The 19,817-nt window shown below is 36.0% G+C and overlaps 1 protein-coding gene across 1 annotated transcript in view; it reads left to right on the top strand.

Moving 5' to 3' along the window:
- The window catches only part of LOC133844864 (disintegrin and metalloproteinase domain-containing protein 10), a 140,460-nt gene that overhangs the window by 6,292 nt on the left and 114,351 nt on the right, over positions 1 to 19,817 (top strand). Inside the window, 1 exon segment of the mRNA XM_062279142.1 lies at positions 13,148 to 13,180. Coding sequence (XP_062135126.1) covers positions 13,148 to 13,180 — 33 coding nt within the window.

Raw genomic sequence — 19,817 nt, 5'->3', positions numbered from 1 at the left:
TAGATTAATTTGTAAAGTATTGCTTATAAAGCGTGAAGAATTACTCAAAGCAAGACACAGCTTGCAGGGTATAATTATTGTCATAACAATTACGAGTATCTATAAGTTGCGAGGTTTTCCCCTCGGCTCAATGTTAACTTGAAATAAGTGTAGAAACATTGGCGATTCGTCATGCAAGCAAAAGTCCATACACTAATTGACTTAAATACACATACACACAAATACGACAGACTTATTCACAACCACACACACACACACACACATACATTCTAAAACGTATCCAATTATTGAGCTGACATTCTGATTGTGGCAAACCACAAGGGAAATTTTGAAGCTCAGCTGCCACTGCTTAATATTTTTATTTGATAAGCAGCTGTCGGCTGCCGTTTAGCAAAGCTACATACTACATATGTACATACATATGTATGTGCTTGTATATAAATAAATTGTTATATATATAGTATAATATATGAGAATATGAGAATGCGATATGGTGCTGGAGCAATTTGTCATAAATCATACAATGGGGGAGCGGAGCGGAGTACAAATGAAGACAATGGCAATCGCCTCACAGTTCAGTTGTAAAACAAAGAGACCAACTCTCTCTGCCCCTCCCTCTCTGCCCCCAAACAGTATCGAGAGTTTTGCTTGTTTCTTCTTGGTTTTATTTGCAGTACGTGTCAAGTGCAACAGACAAACAAACAAACAAACTGGCGAAACTTACAAACAAAGCTCACACTGTCACTGGCACACGCCCCATTTTCTAGCCCCATTTTTTCGATTTCCACGTATGATTGACTGCTGTTCCTACTGTTGGTGTTGCTGCTGGCCCAATATCCCGAGCTATTTGTATTGTATCTGACAGATACATACATGCGCATCTATCTAGCTGCAAATGTGTAACAGTCAGCACTCGAAATGCAATGCTAGTTGACATGTATTGTCCTCCACCTGACACATATACCCACACACACACTCACGCATAGATATCGCCATATATTTCTTTCAGTTATCTGCGAAATACTTTGCTGATAAATCCTTTAAGCTGCCTGCATGTGTCAAGCGCAAGGGTTCTTCACAATTGATGAGTAGCTTTAATAAAAGGGCGTGACTTGTTGTAAATAGCACTCTGCCACGCCCCCGCAGCGGATGCTGAGAGAGAGGGGAAGGGAAGGGGGCAGCCTACACGTGTGCGTCGTTACCGTGACAGGTAACATCATGTGTGGGGGAGAACGCGACATAACCGTCAGTTGCTCGCAAATTGCAATATTTCTGTGTGATCCCCCCACGAAAACAAAAAAAAAGAAACCAAATTTGAAATGTGATATTTTCATTTTATTGTTTGTCGTTTATGCGAGGGGGCGAGAAATGTCAGCCAGCATAAAAAGGGGCAACTTTTGCGTTGCTTTGGTTATCCTGGCAATTGTATTTGAATTAAGTGCCATCGGATGCGTAACTGTGGTTACTCAGACTCAGTGTCAGCCTCAGGAGTGTCTAATGCGTGGAGTGGATGTAATAAACAGTCAACATTTTATGGTGGATGGCTCAAAAGTAACAGCAATTGACAGCCAAATTTATTACACATATTTTCGTTTCTCCATTTTTTGTCATTGGGTTGATTCGAGAGACACTTCCATGAGCAAACATTAAATATATTACAAAATATTGCAAAAGCAAATGATGTGTAATATATTTTATGGACTTGCTTTAATAAAAGCTTTTCCCAATCAAGACATTATAAATTTTCATATTTGACATCTAAATTGCCTCAGAGGTAAACACAATTTCATTTATTTGGCTCAATTCGATGGCAGCGTGGGAAGTGTGGCAAAAAGGTTTACACTTTGATCAGATTACACAATCAGCTAAGAGACACACTCACTGCATGTGTGTGTGTATGAGTCTGCTAAATTATACTGTATATGTAATTCAATAAGGAAACCCAAGATGCCAACTAAAAATGCGCCTAAATTAGCTTTTATGTGCAAATTATGCCGCCTCATTATGCCAAATGACCGAAATAACAATCAAAGTGCCTCACATACAACAGCGCAGTCTCTCTCTTTCACATAGACGCACACAAAGGGGAAAATAAAAAAATTTAATTAAATTATTAAAGCAACGCGCGGTAAGCCACAGACAGGCAGATAAACAAATAAACAAACCAAGACGGCAAACAAACAGAAAGGCAGACAGACAAAGGCATAAAACTTTGGCTAGAATGCGAAATGGAATGCAGAGAGAGCGAGGATAGCAAAGCAAAGCAAAAGGGAATAGAAGGGCAGGCCGAAAAAGGAACAAATAATGAAAGTCAAGTCGAGTTACGAGCCAAAACACAAACAAACATCGGACATCGTGAGGCTGCAGATACATTATGCACAGACTCTTAGATGCGAATGTGGAAAAAATACGACGAGTATCTGTTACAAACGGGTCTGATCGACTTTAATATACGCTCTACTAAGAATATATTTAATATTTGATTAATTCCGAATACACTCCAATATTGCAGGATATCAACTCTACAGCATTTGGCACTCAAGTGCAGACAGCTGTTCAGCGACATTCATTTAACACAACAACACAAGGGGAAATTATGTGCATTCATTTTCTTGCCACTCACCGATACATTTTCTTGGCCAAAAGATACACAACAACACACCCGCATCAAAGGTGTGTGTGTGTGTGTGTGTGTGTGTGCGAGAGCAGTCAACACATCTTCTTTTGTACTTCAGCTGGGAGGGAGCGAGAGAGATAGAGAGAGCACATTAATAAATGTATTTCATTTTCATTTTAAGCAAACTGGCGCCAAATAGTTTCACGTGCAGTCAGCAAAACTTTTGCCCATCAACAAATACAAAGAAAAAAAAAATTACTTTTCAATGTATCTTTCAGTTTGTTGTGTATCTTTAACTTTGAGACCAAGGCAGCGCATACACTACAATAATGAGGGTATATGAAACTTTAAGAGCATCAATACAGTCTTATAAAAGTTTTTATTCTACTTCGCAAATATCTATAACTTTCGCTGTAAATCTAATTTGAATGTGACTCAAGAAAGAGCTTTGCAAAAATGTGTTTTTTTTTTTGTATAGCTAAAAAGGGAATACAAAAGTCGTGTTTGATTTGTTTATAACATCTTTGCTGTGCTCTTTGCACGCAATTTCGCTGCTGTTGGCTGCCACTTCATTGTTCTTCTGCCCGATGCTTTCGTCTTTATGCGTTTTCCCACTTTTCTGTCTGTCTCGCAATTTTCTTATTCTTCGGGGTTATGCTTGCCGGAAGAAGAAGAAGAAGACGAAGAAGAAGGGTAGCAAACATGGCCAGCATACAGCTCTATATATCTTGCGGAGAGGTTTAAGGGGGCTTTTTGGCATTTTGCTTTTATTTTTATTGTGTCTGCTGTTGCTGTTGCTACTGTTTCTGCTGCTTGCTGCTGATGTCGCTGAGCTGAGTTGAGTTGAACTGAACTCAACTGAGGAGACGTCGACTTTTTGTGCTGCGCGCTTTTTTGGGCATTGTGTGTATGTGTGTGTGTGTGTGTGCGTGGCTGTGGCTGCGTTTCTTGTCTGCAGCTGTGTGTGCCAAAGTTTATTTTCATTAGTTTTAATGCCGCTCATTATGCTTATAGTCGTTTTCAGCGCAAGCAAGAGAGAGAGAGGGGGAGGGCTGGCAGTCTAGCGATGTCTCGGTGTCTCTAACAAACAGTCGCTGTATCTGTATCTGTAGCTGAATCGGTGTTTCTGTATCTGGCGACGCGACGCTTTTTTTTCTCTTTCTTGCTTTAGGGCTCATTGTGTGCACACCACGCAAACTGATTGCTGTTAATAATTGTTGTTGTTGTTTTTATTATACCCATACCCATGAATGAATGAATGAATGACAATATATCGACAGGCTTGCGGTTTGAGTGCTGAAATATTTGGATATTCCTATGAATGTTGGTCTCTGATAAGGTATCGAATTAAATTTCCAGCGAAAGTCAAGCCATATAAAAATTCGAATAAAATATGATATGTTCAATATGTGTGGGAAGCAAAATTACATTTTGGTTATCGAATAGTTCAAGGAAAACTGAAGGAATGTCCCCTTGAGTTGTTCTTTGTATAAAGAAAACGAACGAACAAAAAAAACCTATTCAGTAAAGCAAAGGAACTTCCTTAGTTCTGTTTGTGAATCACTTTTATGTCATACAAATTTAAAGTAAAAATCTAATCACATTTTTATACCCGCTACCCATAGGGTGGAAGGGTATTATAACTTTGTGCCGGGAGGAAATGTATGTAACAGGTAGAAGGAGGCATCTCCGACCCTATAAAGTATATATATTCGTGATCAGCGTCAACAGCCGAGACGATCTGGCCATGTCCGTCTGTCCGTCTGTGTGTCTGTGTGTCTGTCCGTCCGTCCGTATGAACACCTAGATCTCAGAGACTATAAGAGATAGAGCTATAATTTTTTCGACAGCATTTGTTATGTTTGCACGCAGATCAAGTTTGTTTCAAATTTTTGCCACGCCCACTTCCGCCCCCGTAAATCAAAAAAATCGAATAACAAGCGTAATTATAAAACTAGAATTGCGAATTTTGGTATATACAATAATAAGTATAGTAGTTATGATTCCTGAAAATTTGGTTGCGATCAGATAAAATTGTCGAAGTTATTAAAGAAATACTTTACTAGGGGTCTAATATACCATTTGGTATTTTTAGTGTTTTTAGTATATTTGGTATATTTTAATAATACCCCAAAATATATTTTAGTATTTTTGTAGTATAATAATTTTGAGAATAATACCGCAAAATATATTGCTTTTATTCAAAATGGGGTATCTCACAGTCGAGCATACTCGACTGTAGCTTTCTTACTTGTTAAAACTGAATAGAATTTCCTACGAAAAGATTGATGAACAATCTTGGGAACAAAGTTGAATGAAAGAAAACGAGGCACTTAGGTTACTGATCTAAAATAACCGAATGAACTTATTCCATAAATAAAACGATGTTTAATTAAAAGTTGTTATTAATGTGGAAATTCTAGAGAACTGCAAAATTTACTATTTTTCTGATTTATTCATACATTGTATACCTAAATGTGATTGTCTTATCAATTCTCGCATCGAGAAAGGCTATCGCCTTTGATGGGTTTTCAAAAATCTTGAACCCTTTACAAGTTTCTAATGATTTCATTTTAAGCTAATTAATTTCTTGTTATGTCTTGCTATTAATCAGTTTCTAATCTTCTCCCTTCCTTGCCTTGCCCATTAGCCATGCCAAGTTGCGTGCTCCTCAATTTAACAAAATTATGCCCCATGCTCCAAAAATATTTCATTTTTGCGCCAAGTCTATAGCAACAGTGTTAAGGCCCCTGCGCCTCCCCCTGCGCGGTCATTAATCGAAATGAGAGCGAGGAAACGTTCACCCCGACTAAAAATGTTCACTTGATTTGCATAAAATTGATTAACGAGACGCAATCAAGCGCGGGAAACCCTAAAAAGGGTTAAAGAGAGTGAAATTTATTAAGTTTCCTTTCCACAAAAGGAAATTCCATACACAGTTCACCACCCCTCCCCCCCTCCCTACACAAATACTTTTTAGGTTCTTCTTTTCCTTAAACTGATTAAATCAGCTGTTACGGCAAATTGAACACGATACACACAGTTCGAGTTCGAGTGAAATTTCATTCTTATGAAATTTCGGTCGGTTCTAGCATTTCTTTGACCAAGTTATAAATTTGTGGGGTGTCGAGTGTTAAGAATTGAAATGCGAACGCCGGGTCCCATGTGTCATGGAGCACTCGTGTGTGGCTTAAATGCTCAGCACATTGCCAACGCATATGCGTTCCATGTGGCAAGGCCATGGAAACGCGAGCGCGGTCTTAATATTTTTGCTACCCTTCACAATGCGAGGTTTTTCCAATTCTGTTAACATTGTTTCTGTTGTTGTTGCTGTTGCCTGTGGTTTCGTATTTCCGGTTTGTTTTTTGGGGAAAATCCAAGTCAATGACAGAATCGCAACTGACGCAATGGTAATTAGTGGAATTACACAGTCAATGCGAAAATTGTACGCCCAAGCTGGGTATGCATTTGATTTTTCCACTCAAATTCCTCAAATTTACAAAAATTTCATCATGATGAACTCATCGATTCTCTTTCTCAATCTACCTCCAAACAATTATTTTATATATTATCTACAGGATATTTCATTTTCGAATACTCTTGAATGTAAAAAACATTTCGCTCTGCTCTTGTTTGAGTTCTTTACTGTCAACTATCGCGCTTATTGTACACATTTATTCATATTTATATATTTATGTTTACATTTCGCTGGGTTTTAAAATATTTTACATGTGTGCATTTGATATTTGCATTCGTCTATCGACAGTCCAGTTTTTGCTTATTTGCTCAATATATATTTTTCACATTTTATTTTCTGGCGCAAAGTTTTTGATACATTTCTGTTTATATATTGCATTAACAATCACATGTTGTTGGCTGCAGCCATTTGTTTATGCATTGGAAAAAATGCATGTGGATATTTTTTAGCGTAAACCATCAAAAAAAAGTGCACTAAAATAAATATTTATGTGGGGCATTAAGCAAATTAAAAGTGTCTGTGTATCACATGACTAACTGGTCACATTATAAATTCAAACGAGTGTAAGAGTGTAACTAACATTTCGAAAAGTAAGCAAATATATAAAAAGTTATATTAACTTATTAAAGTTAGGGAATTCTAAAGAATTCGGTCAAGTTGGCAATGCCCACATTAAAATGTAAATACCCACAAATCGGATTTCAGGATTCTCTCTCGCATCTTCTTCTCTTGCACTCTTTCTATTTGAACTTTGAAAACAATACATTGGATCAGTCGACGGGGGAAAAAATACGTAGAAATTGAATTAAATAGGCGCACCAAAAAGAAAAGCGTAGAAAAACAATGCCATAAAAAGCAAGCACTTGCTCAAATGCAGCAGGGAAACCATTTTACTTTTTGCCTCTTTTTTTTCTGTTGGATTTACGCTTTTCGCTTTTCTCTTTTTTTGGTTTTTACCCATTCTGTGTAAAAGAGATTCAACATAAAATATTTGGTCAAAACGATTACCAAACAATTGTGGGCCAACGGCATAAAGTCAGACCAGAGGCACGCTTCAGTTCATTTAAATGTGATTTATGTGCCATGCAGGGGTCTCCAATCTGAGAACCCAACCGAATCGAGTCGCATTCGCACTGACTAACTTGACTCGACTTGACTGACATTTCCTGTAAAAGTGCGTGGCATCATCGTCATCATTATAATTATCCAGCGACACCATCTCCATCAGCATTAACATAGAAATGTTTGCTACACATTCAGGTTTTTAGTAACAAATTGTGCAACACCGACTTGTTATGTAAGACTTGCTAAAGGTCAAGACACAGTTGGGTTAGTCGACAAATTGAAATTAAAATCTTATGCTTAAATTGAGTTTTTCAAACTAAAAATTCATCAAAGTTTATTTTCTTTGAGTAACCGATTTCCCTTGTTTTTGTTTCTAACTGAATTTTTTGATTTTTGACTTTCACTAAAAGATTTTTACCCAGCTTTTCTGGGTTCCGGTCAACATTATTCGCTTTTACATAGTTCATGACCCAAAATGTTAGTCAAGCCTAAAAATTATCATGAATCTGATTTGCTTGTGGCTATGATTTTCATTTTTCCGTTCTGCTCGAACGCATTGCCATTAAAAAAAAAAAAAAACATTTTGTCTGCTTATGCAGTAAGTTTCATTTTTTTTGTGTTTGCTCTTTTTTACCCTATACTTTAGAATGAAGCTACTACTCTGAGCTTTTTGATGTTTTAGGATTGAATAATAATATGTGTAATGATTGAGATATATATTAATCTGTATCAATTGAGATTAATATAGGTATCTCATACTCAAACAAATATGATTAATGTTTATGAGCTGTGAGAAAAATATACTTGTTTATGAATATTGAATATAAAATTATCTGTAAATAATTTGCAATTAAGATTAATATAGGGCATCTTTTAGTCATGTTCTGCGAACTGTTTATTACTCTGTAGTGTAGAATAAAGCTACTCTGCTGAAAATAAATATAAAATAAATATATATAATATTTTTGATGTTTTCATATTGAATTTTGAATATAAACGTAGCCTATAATTATATTATATAAATAATTTGCAATTGAGATTAATATAGGGTATCCTTTAGTCAAAGATATGTCGCCTAATCGAGTTCAATATTTTTTGTGTGTCTTGTTTATAAGGCAATTATGTGCGTCTCTAGTCGCCTCTCTGTCTGCCTTAGTCTGTCTGGGGCTTTGAGCATTTTGCCATCATGAAAACTTAATTGAATTATGCCTTTGTTTTCTGCAATATGAGAATGGAGCAACTCGTCGGCTCTTCTATACGCTCGGCTCAAGTGAGCTCTTAAACAAAAAAAGAAAAAAAAAAAGAGAAAAAATGTTTCACTGTGCCAGTCATGCTTATAATGGCATTTTGTTGATGTTGTTGGGTCACACAATTTCAAGTGACTGTTGATGATATATATATATGAATATGTGCAGTACATATATGCGTATTTATGTGGGCTATTTAGGGGTTAAATTGTGGGGTAGCTTTCACACAAGTCCCAAAGGGGTTGTTCATGAATTATAATCCATTTTTCTGTGGTTTCTATATAGCAGAGAACAAAATGTTTGATGCCAAGTGTTGTTTATTGATAGATATCTGAAAATACTTATTTCTATGCATATTGAATTTAAGTTTAATTTAATTTATGGACACCAAAAGTAATACATATAAAACTACAATCTTATTTTAAATGATTTTATATATTTATTGCATATTCATTCATTTATATTTTTATTTGTGCTTCAATGCAATGGAGTGACAAGCTTTTTGGTTCTTACATCTGCCCTTTGAGCATCTTTCTAAATTTCATTGTCAAATTGGTCCCGCGTTGATAACAATAATAACATCAAGTTAACGTCTTGTGGAGCCAGCAAAGACTTTGCACTGTGGTGCAATTTGTGAGACAATTCTGCAAAATGAAGTTTTATATTTATTTTGATTTGTATTGTGTGGAATTCGACCCACTGTGCGTTGCAAGGGCGACTGTGTATCAGCAACCTGCACTCGATGAACATTAACATTGCACGAAGCACAAGCTTTAAACATTTATTACTTAATACAATTTAATTTCCACGCCATTTGTGCAATGTGCAATGTGCGGCTCGGTTGCCATTGTGGCAACGATGACATTGTGCCACTGCCACTGCAACAACGCAGCTGCTCCAATGCGATACGCAGACCACAAATACAGCGACAGCATATACTATATATATATAGTATATATGTATACATATGTGTGTGTGTGTGTATTTTCCACATTATGTGCCACACATTTTAAAGTTGATTTTACCAGTCGACAGAGTTGACCAAATGGCCTGGAAGCAGCTACAACGCGCCACTGCACCGCCGCTTTTACGTGCAACAACCCCGTGCGGTGGTTGCAACGTAATTATGATACGTGATTATGGAATTCAACAATTATTATTAATGAAGATATGTGTATGTTCACGCATGCTTCTGCCAATTCGTGTAACGCACATCCAATTCATATTTTACGTTGTAAATTTTAATTAAACCAACGTCAGCATTGTCAGACATTGCGTATACGCAACGTTCGCTTTGCCATGGACGATTAGTTCACAATTGCATTGGAAATGAAGTGTGGCAAAGCGTCTGACAGCTAGTGAGAAACTGTTGCCGTCGAATTTGCGTCTCGACTTCTAATTTAAATATGCGCAACCAAGTTTGAAGCAGTTAAGCCAAAAGTGAAATGATGTACGAAATTGTTTGTCTGCTCTGGAGCATTAAGTTGAATAACATGATGCGTTGTGTAAATGTCTCTAAAGACCAATGGGGTATATAGGGTTATGTATTAAAGAAATATTTCATTATTTTTTTTATTTTTTATCAGTTTAACGAATTTTATCTTAAACTTATCTTAAATTGAAATTTAACTTTAAAACGATTTCTTTGTTATTGTTATTTATTACAACTTCTTAAATACGTTTTTAATTTGTTAAATTTGTATTTCTATTTCATATTATGTAACCATGTATACTTTGTTTATGGGTTGAAATAAAGGAGAACCTTGTCATTGACTTACATTAAAATCACAGGGTATCATCATGTCGCATACTGTCTGCGCTGTCATTGATAGCCTCAACAATTGTCATTTCTCTTGCTTAAATTTGTCTGCATATTTTCTAGAAAAGAAACTTGATTCAATTACTTAGCGATATGCACTTGGAAGCCAATGGTTTGAGGTAGCAGTAACAGCAGTTAAAATTAATGTTGGCTTGAGTGCACACGCTGGATTTACTAGTAATTTACTGCTCAGACAGTGACACACACACACACTCCACACACACACACTTGTACTCATAGAAACACACACCATGGCAACATTTGCATACCACTTTGACATTTTACTGCAGCTTTTGTATGCAGTTTGTCGGCATGAGTTTTTTCTCCCATTTCTGAAAAGGGAGAGAAAAAGGAGCGGGCAGGAAAGTTGAAGATTGGTCGCTGTGGTATCTGGATGGTGGTTGGGGGTTAATGTGCTCGCGGCTAAAATACTGGCAAGACAAAGAGATGTCGCCTCTACTGACGTGCTTTCCTGGCCAGCCATTTGAAAATAGAAAAAAAAAAGAATCTAATGAATTAAAATCTGAAATGAATTAGTTTTTCAGCTACAGATTTTGTGGCCGTTGGCAGTTTGTTGAGTATTTGTGTGCTGGAGTTCAGAGCCAAGGAATGAGATAGAAACACTGACATTCTTACTTATCTATGTGTGTGTGTGTGTATGTGTGAGTGTGTGTTATAAAAGGATCAAAGGAAAATGCATATGTGAAAGAAAACAGAGACAAAAGTTAAACAAATATAGGGATAGGTATTGCTTAAACATTCATTAACTTTGTTATATCTCTTACCTGATTCGGCTTTTTAATAATATTAATGCAGATAAACTAACAAAAAGAATTTACTAAATAAATTCCCTTTATTATCTAATCGCATGTGTACTTTTACATCTTAAGCAAAGAAAACAAGCGTAGCAACTAGATAACAACTATAATGCGTTCCGTTTACTGTAAGCCACAAAACTATTAAATTGGTAACACCATAATAATTGCTTGTTAACAGCAATAATAATTTTGGTAATTGGCACAAGTTACGATTGCCATATTTAACACTCTCGCAAATTGCAAATTGCACACAGACGAAATAATCATTATCATTTCCTCCCCATAAACCATAAAACATTTAAAGTCAATTACTGGACTATGCATTAATTCGCATGAATGAATCACGCCCCCCTTTCAAGTAGGAGTTCGAGGAGTGTTGTGAAATGTTGCGTGTAGGCAAACTGATAAATAATAATAATGCATTTATATTTCTGCATGTAACTAATAATTATAAATATTATTTAATGTTGATTTTACCAATGTTGCAACAAACATGAATAGCGATGAATAAAAATAATAATAAATGTATACAACGCAAAACAATTGAATTCAGTTCTGTGTTATTTTCTAAACACCCCTCGCCAGTTCAGGCAAATGTGTGTGCATAGCTTTGAATTGTTTTTGCAATTTGGCTTTTTGCAATTAAAGTGAAATTCTATTATGATTTCCTATTGTTGTGCATGAATCCCGCTGAATCTCGCCCTATCCCAAATCTGTGTATTATGCAAATGTGAATATAGCGTTAATTAGACGTGCAGACAAACAAATGAAACCCCAAAAACTGAAATGCCAACAGCAAATAAAAATAATAGTTAAACCAGCTGAAATAGACAAAAAAAAAACCGAACAAATTTATGCAACATTTAAATACATTCATTTGCAAGGGAAAATTCATTCTTTTGGAAACAAAATCGTGTGTGTACAACAATTTTGTTTTCGGCGGAATTTTAATGAGGTTTCCAATTTGTTTAGTAGCCTTGCTTATTAAGAAACTAGTAAAACAGTGAACGTTTTGAACTGCAAGTTTTATAATTAGAATCATTCTGGATTTGAAAATTAAAAATATAAATTTGTAGTATATTGTTCAAAATGTCAATGCTAGAGTTTAACAAGTAAGTCGCTTGCTGTATTCATTTGAAAATATAAAGAATTAATAAATCGTAAAATACTAAAAATATACCAAAGGTTATATTTCGTATATCGATATAGTACTACATTCAAAATATACAATAGAGTGCAAAAGATACCATATGAATATACGAACATGGCTATATCGTCTCTGCTGTTGACCCTGATCAAGAATATATATATTTCATAGGGTCGGAGATGCCTCCTTCTGCATTTTATATACAATTCATAGATGCACAAAGTTATGATATCCTTCTCTTCTATGTATAGCGGGTGAAAAAATACACAAGTCATTTGCTTAAAACTTGATTACTTAGGAAATCCTATCAAAACTTTAGTAACAATTTGGTATTCAAGAGTAATAATATTTGCTTATATAATCTCGATTTAAGCACCTACTATATATGAGGTGTTTTGAATATGAATTGTATACTTTAAGATTTTATTTACCCCATAAAAACATACATAAATCTCCACATCTTTATCTTGTAAGTATTTAAAAGAGAAAACTCATAGTTCTCACCATGGCTAAGCTAAGAAGTAAAAAGGGGGGAAAAAGTGATGAAAAAATGTCAAGAAAAGAATCCGACATTTTCGAACTTACAAAAAGGGCTAAAATTCTTCGTCTGCCGGCTGTGAATTTACCATTTTCACAGTTCCCACTGAGCTCTCTGAGTTCTTAACGCTGGCACCCACAACTTTTTATGCCAGGAAGGAAACATTTTTCCCGGCTGCACTTTACTTGCTGAAGTGGTTTTTAATTTGAATACTTTGTGTGGGTGCCCAAAACTCTTGAGCCTTTTTGCGGGTGGATGTTTTGAGCTTGAACCCAAGGTTTGACCTTTTTTATTTGCATATTTGTTTTGTTGTGAGCCGTTAACATTTAACAAAATATTAAAAAATACCAAAAATATTATTTATATAACTACTTATGAAATTAACTTGAAGTTCTCTTCTCATTCCATGTACTTTCAGGCTACGCAAAAGATATTTCCGGAGTTGAAAGAGGTAAGCAAAACGACTCAGATTCCACCACATAAAACGACTTTCGATTGGATACAAATTCGATTTGATAGAAAAAATAATGAATTCTTTCACATGTATAAAACTGAAGTTGAATATTGAAACTTATGTTTTTAATTCACTAAAAAACATAATCCTAATCTTTTCGAAAGATCGATTTAGAAATTTCTGTGAATTCATCAAGATTTTCTACTGATTAAAGAGACAGTTCAAAGAGTAAATATAGTAAATATATATATTTTTTGTTATTAGTACTTTCGATAAAAACACTGCGAATAGCGATACTATTGTGCTGCCAATTTGCAATCTAATACAAAAAGTTTCGCAATGCTGCACCATATACAAATTTCACGTTGTCTGCCAAAAGTTCTCGACAGCAACAACAACAATAAGCAACAGCTGTGCGGTACGCCTTGGTTTCGGTGTTTGGGGCATGCCATAAACTAGCCAAACGCCGAAAACCATCTAAATGCTGGCCGGAAAAACTCCATGTGCAGTTTTTACTGCACTCTTGGCCCATTCACACGCCGGCACTTACCGCGCTTAGGGTCCGGAGAGCGTTCCCCACTGTGCAATTTATTATACGTATGAACTGACAAAAGTTGTACAAAAAAAAAGGGCAACAGTGGAATTGTGAGAAAATATTCTTTACAAATTGTAGTTCGATTGTGTTTTAAAATGATACAAAAAAAAAATACTAGAGACTTTAAAAAGTTGTTATCATGTTTAATGCAAACAACGTATTGGCCCCACTGTGCATTTAGATACTTTGTGGAATTTTCAGCAAATTTACTTTACAAATTGTGGTTTTTTTGTGTTGATTATTTGTCAAAATATATGATTATACAACATTTTTCTAGAGACTTACAAATTATGTTCAATGTTAGTTATTTACTCCACTGAGCACTGTGGAATTGTAAGAAAATATTCTTAATAAATTGTTGATCTATTGGGTGTTAAATTGATAATACAAAAAAATATCAAAGACTTTTAACAGTTGTTATTATGTTTAATGTCTGTAAGTGTTTACCTTTTGTGCATTTGAGTACTTAGCACAGTGGAATTCCTTACAAATTGTAGTTTTTTTGTCGATTGATTGATTGTCAAAATGATGACAAGACAATTATAAAGAATTCTATCAAATTATGTTCAATGTTTGCTATTTGACCCACTAAACACTTGAATTGTGAGAAAATATTTTTCATAAATTGCAGTTCGATTGGGTGTTAAATAAGTTTATACAAAAAGATTATCAATGTGTGTATATTTAAAGAAAAAATAATAGAATAGAATATTCTTAATAAATTGTAGATTTTTTGTCGATTCAATGTTAGCTATTTGCCCCACTGTGCCTTTAGGCCCAGCGTCTGAGTCGTCTGCAAGTCTCGCTTGTCGTCCATGCAGGTTGCGTTGTTGACTTGTCAGTGTGTCGACTGTCTGCAAAGCGGGAGCGAGGAAGGTGTTTCGCCTGGCGTTCATGCAAATACTGCTGCATACCACACGGCGCGCTAACTGGGCGTGGCACACACACACACACTCACAAATACAGAAGGTATGGGTGCGCACAGTTTTGTGTGTTTGAAGCTGTTGCTTTTTTTGGTTTCTGTTTATTTATGATTCGATGCGCTAGCTGTCGCGACTCACGACTGTAGCGAGTTTGAATGGCTGAAAATGGCCACCATACAATGGCATAAAATCAATGAAGTTGTTGGCAGCAGTCGGAGTCGGAGAAAGACAAGCAAAATGGCCGACACACAGTCAGGCAGTCGAGCAGTCCAACTGTCTGCCCTTCAGTTCCTCTCTTTGCTTTGTCATTATTTATTGAAAATATAGTTTGATGAGTTTTTACTTGGCCAGTTTTGCTTGTGGCTATGTGGCTGGACATTGAACCGGTTTAAGGCCACTTGCCACTTGCTACTTGCCACTTTCCACTAGCCGCTAGCCACGCCCCTAGCAACACCTACTCCTCTCAGCAGTTTCCCGTTTCATCTCAGCTGCTGCTGCTGCTGTTTGTTGTTGTTCTGCCCCCGTTGCGGTCAATGTAATGGTTTTTTTTTTGTTGCTGTGTGCTGCTGCTGAAAATTGGTTAAATGGGTAAACTTTTCCCGCCCACTTGTTTTCTGAGGCTTCAACTTTAAAACTGTATGGGAATTGCTCCAACAAAGTTGTGTTAAATTGCCTGCATTTGTCCAAGTTGCTTGATTACAGTATACAACAGTCGTAGAGAGAGATTATGGAGACTGCCAATTAAGCTTTAGCTATTTGCAAGGCGAGTTATTTCATTTATAATTGAGACTCTTATGTATTTATTATCATTTACTTCAAATATGAGTTCCCCACTGAAGTTCTTGTTTAACCACTTTTCTTCATTTCATTTTGATAATTTTAACACTACGCCTTCGCAAAGAGCAGCGAACCAACGCAAGCCATTGAACCATTTCCCATCCCTGCTTTCCCCATGCAATCTCAAATGGTAGTCTGTGTGTTTCTCTGCTGCTGAAAGTCAGTTGCCCTTTGGGCAGCATCACAACAAGTTGGCCAACTGCATAACTCTGTTTCGTTGTCTTTCCGTTTGGGGTTAAAAAACGAAACAAACCAAAAAAAAAATGTATCTTGGCAAACGTAAAAAATGTTTGTACTGATTGCGTGGGCGTAGACGGGCAATGCTATTAACTGGTCATACCCCTCGAGTACCAATCGTCTAAGTTTTATTTTTTTGCTCTGTTTTATGGTACATATCAGTGTTAGTCCCGCTTGAAGGCACATGGATTCACTTCTGCTTTTCTTTGTTGGTGTTATTGTTCGTGTCTCGCCCATAATCGCATCAACTGTAGATTTGTAATATGAAGCGGAAGAAATGCTGGCTTCCTCAGCCCAACGCTAAATGAAAGTCATTGCGGCTGGATCGCTCAGGCGATTTATTGGCAAGATGTTATTACCATCCCATCCCGAATCGAGGGTACTAAACGTTAACTCTACTTTCAATTCTTCTGTTCACTCTTATTTTGTATTCAAATTGGTTGCTGTTTAGAGGAAATTGGAATTGGGGATTGTAAAACTGTTGAGAAACTTGTAATTAAGAGTGATACATGGAACTATTTCACCTTGTCTTGAGCATTTAATGGTAAATTCAATCGTGATTTAGAGGAAATAGAAATTAAGGATTGTTACAGTGGCCTGGGCATTAACTAAGTATTAATTGTATATCGTTTTCTTACAACTAATTGTTCTAGTGAAACTTACAAAATAAATCAATTTACAAATTATAATACTTAGCTTGACACAGTCGGATAAATTTCTTGCCTTTATAATAAATGTTGTACAGCGAATACTTTTTATCTGTACATTTCTTTTTTGTTGTTGCTGCTTACACAATATTTTCTATGCAAATTGTTAAAACCTCTAGTCATGATGGAGCCAGTTGAGTTTGTGCAGCGTGGCAACATCATCGTTGCGTCAATCGTTGTTGTCATCATGATGCAACACAAATTCCAAATCCCATCCCAAGCAACAGTTCACAAAAAAGTTTTCTAGTAGCCAAACAGATTTAGCCGTATCAGTGCCAAAGCAGACACACTGTCGCAGAGTCTCTATCATGGATTGGGCACTGTTTATACTATGTAGTTCGGGGCTGTTGCGAATAGATTGAGGTGGGGGGGAGGCCACCAATCTCTGCCATTTAGCCACGTTCTGTTTGTTTTTGTGCTTCGCCTGTGCTGTCTGCCTGTGTTTGTGTGCATCTCTTGAAGCAATTTCTTTCTACAATACACGCTCATTTACGCTGTCTGATAGCCTTTGGGTATATTCATATCCGTTGTCTTTTCGCCAGAGACGCGACTTTGTCTACGACTAGAGCTGCGAAATTATATGGGTTGGAGTTAGGAAGTCCCTAAATGCCATGGAGCTGCATGCATTTTGTTTGCTGATAACTTGCTTTTAATATCTTTGAAAGTGTCTCAGACGCTGTGTGTTTCTGGCATTGTCTATGGCCAGGGATTAACTAAGGTCTATCGCTGTATATAAGTTCCTTTTTTTGTTTTACTAAATGGGATTTAATCAACTTTATGCAAGTGTCCCTTTCACCTAAAACCTTCTGGATATTCTGGATCCCATGCACTGTATGAAATTCATTTAAAAGGCCTTTCATTGAATGTCTGTTTGGCATCTGGCATTGATAACACCTCATAATGTTATCAGTCTCTCTGCTTTTGTTCCTGTCTACGCTAAGATTGGACATATGGGTTTTTATTGCATGCTTTTACTGTCTCTTCCATGGTTCTTCATTGCACTCCATTGTTGCCAGATTTTTGCCTAATTGATGTCCATTTTTTTTGCTCTGTTTTCTCGTTTTCCCAGTTCAAAAGAAATATGGTCTGCAGTTTGTGTAGTTATTCATAAGATTTCGATGAGAAAACGAAAAGTATTATGTTATATGATGCATTAAAGAAACGTTTTATTAGATAAGAAACTATATATGTATGTAGTTGTTTAATATCAAAAAGCAATAAAACTGAGATTTGTTTCAATGAATTCAATAATTTGCAAAATATAAAGGTTTGAAAATATAGATGTGTATGAATATTGATTAATATAAAATATGGTTATATAGTTTTACTTTTAAGACAATATCGAACTATTTATTTACTGTTGTTAAGCGCTTCAACGCGTTGCCAAATCAATGCCAGATACGAACATTGAAGAGAAACAAGTAAGAAAGTTACAGTCGAGTGTGCTCGACTGTGAGATACCTGCTACCCATTTTTAATAAAGGCAAAATATTGCGGTATCATTTTGAAAATATACCGAAAATACTTAAAAATACTAAAAATATACCAAATGGTATGTTTGGTATATCAATATAGTACCACATTCAAAATATACCATAGACGGCTCAATATACCAGATTGTCAGCCAAAGTAACTAAGACCCTTATAAGTAGGCGTTTTTGCCCATACAAAAGTATTTCTTTTATAACTTCCACAATTTTTATCTGATCGCAACCAAATTTTCAGGAATCATAACTACTATAGTTATTATTATATATACCAAAATTCGCAACTCTAGCTTTAAAATTACGCTTGTTATTCGATTTTTTGATTTGCGGGGGCGGAAGTGGGCGTGGCAAAAATTTGAAACAAACTTGATCTGCGTGCAAACATAACAAATGCTGTCGAAAAAAAATTATAGCTCTATCTCTCGTAGTCTCTGAGATCTAGGTGTTCATACGGACAGACGGACGGACACACAGACACACAGACACACAGACACACAGACGGACAGACGGACATGGCTATATCGTCTCGGCTGTTGACGCTGATCAAGAATATATATACTTTATAGGGTCGGAGATGCCTCCTTCTACCTGTTACATACATTTCCTGCCGGCACAAAGTTATAATACCCTTCTACCCTATGGGTAGCGGGTATAAAACCTCACAGAACTCAATTCTGAAAAATAAACATTAAAAGTAAATTCATTAGATACAATAGTACAATCCTATTATTTAATACATCTTTTATTATAAAAAGTAAATAAATTTATATGTATTTGTTTTATTACCTCTTAAGATTTTGGTCTTATCATCATCTGAGTAATTTTTAATGGTCTATCATGTTTCCATCCCCTCCATTCAATTCCATCTATATTCTCTCCAATATCTTGTTGTATATAACGGCCATTGAGATTGCTACATTTAAAACATAATTTAAATAATATTTACATTTTTGCTTTATAAATACCAATAATAGCAGATCGTAAACCACCAGCCTGATCCGAAATAGGATGCACACTTTTTATTGGTAAAATCCTTATCGGGTGTTAAAAATTTTGCATTTACGTGCTTGTGAAATGAGTCGCCAGCATTGCCTGAATACGTTCCAAGCTCTTTCATTGCATAGAACTCTGTCTCGTCACCAATAACGAAGTTGTTGTATCTGGCATATCGTGTGGCATTAAAAAAGTCCTCAAGGAATATATATAATTCATGGGGCTGGGATTGTGTTAGCAAGTGAAGCTTCTCGAGTCCAATAAAGAATTCTCCACGCGGATCTCCAAAACCTTCTTTGTACGCTGACCAAGTTTTATTAAAATCCACACTACCATCCTTACGTCGCTGTATAACAGTCCATCCAGTTCCAGCTTCAGGCAAGCTCGATTCACATGAAACTGTCATTGTTTGTGTTATGGGAACGCGGATTGCATGAATGTCCGTTAATTTACCGAGACAACTGGATGTCTGTTTATAAGCAGTGATCTCATTCTGAAGTGCTTTAGTCTTTGCATTTTGTGATTGCAATTCCTTAATTTCATTATCTTTCGACTTGATTTCCGATTTCAGATTAGTTATTTCAATCTCATATTGATCAATAAGTTTTTGTTGATTTCGATTATGGTTTTCGAATGATTCGCTTAACTTTGACTTAAGTTCAGATTGTATTTCACACGATTTCAATTGCTGGGCCCATTGCATGTCCTTAGATAGCATCAATTCTTTTAAGTTTTTATTGTTTCGGCTTGCATCTTAATTGTTTGCTGCAACTCGTTGTGTTCTTGTGTCATTGTTGTCACCGTGTTGACGTATTGTAGAAGCGGCTTCACAACCTGATAGCAATAGGTACTGCA

Source organism: Drosophila sulfurigaster, chromosome 2L (genome assembly GCF_023558435.1).
Source record: "Drosophila sulfurigaster albostrigata strain 15112-1811.04 chromosome 2L, ASM2355843v2, whole genome shotgun sequence".
NCBI lineage: Eukaryota > Metazoa > Arthropoda > Insecta > Diptera > Drosophilidae > Drosophila > Drosophila sulfurigaster.
Note: the sequence above shows the minus strand (reverse complement) of the source record. Positions and strands in the feature narration are given on the sequence as shown.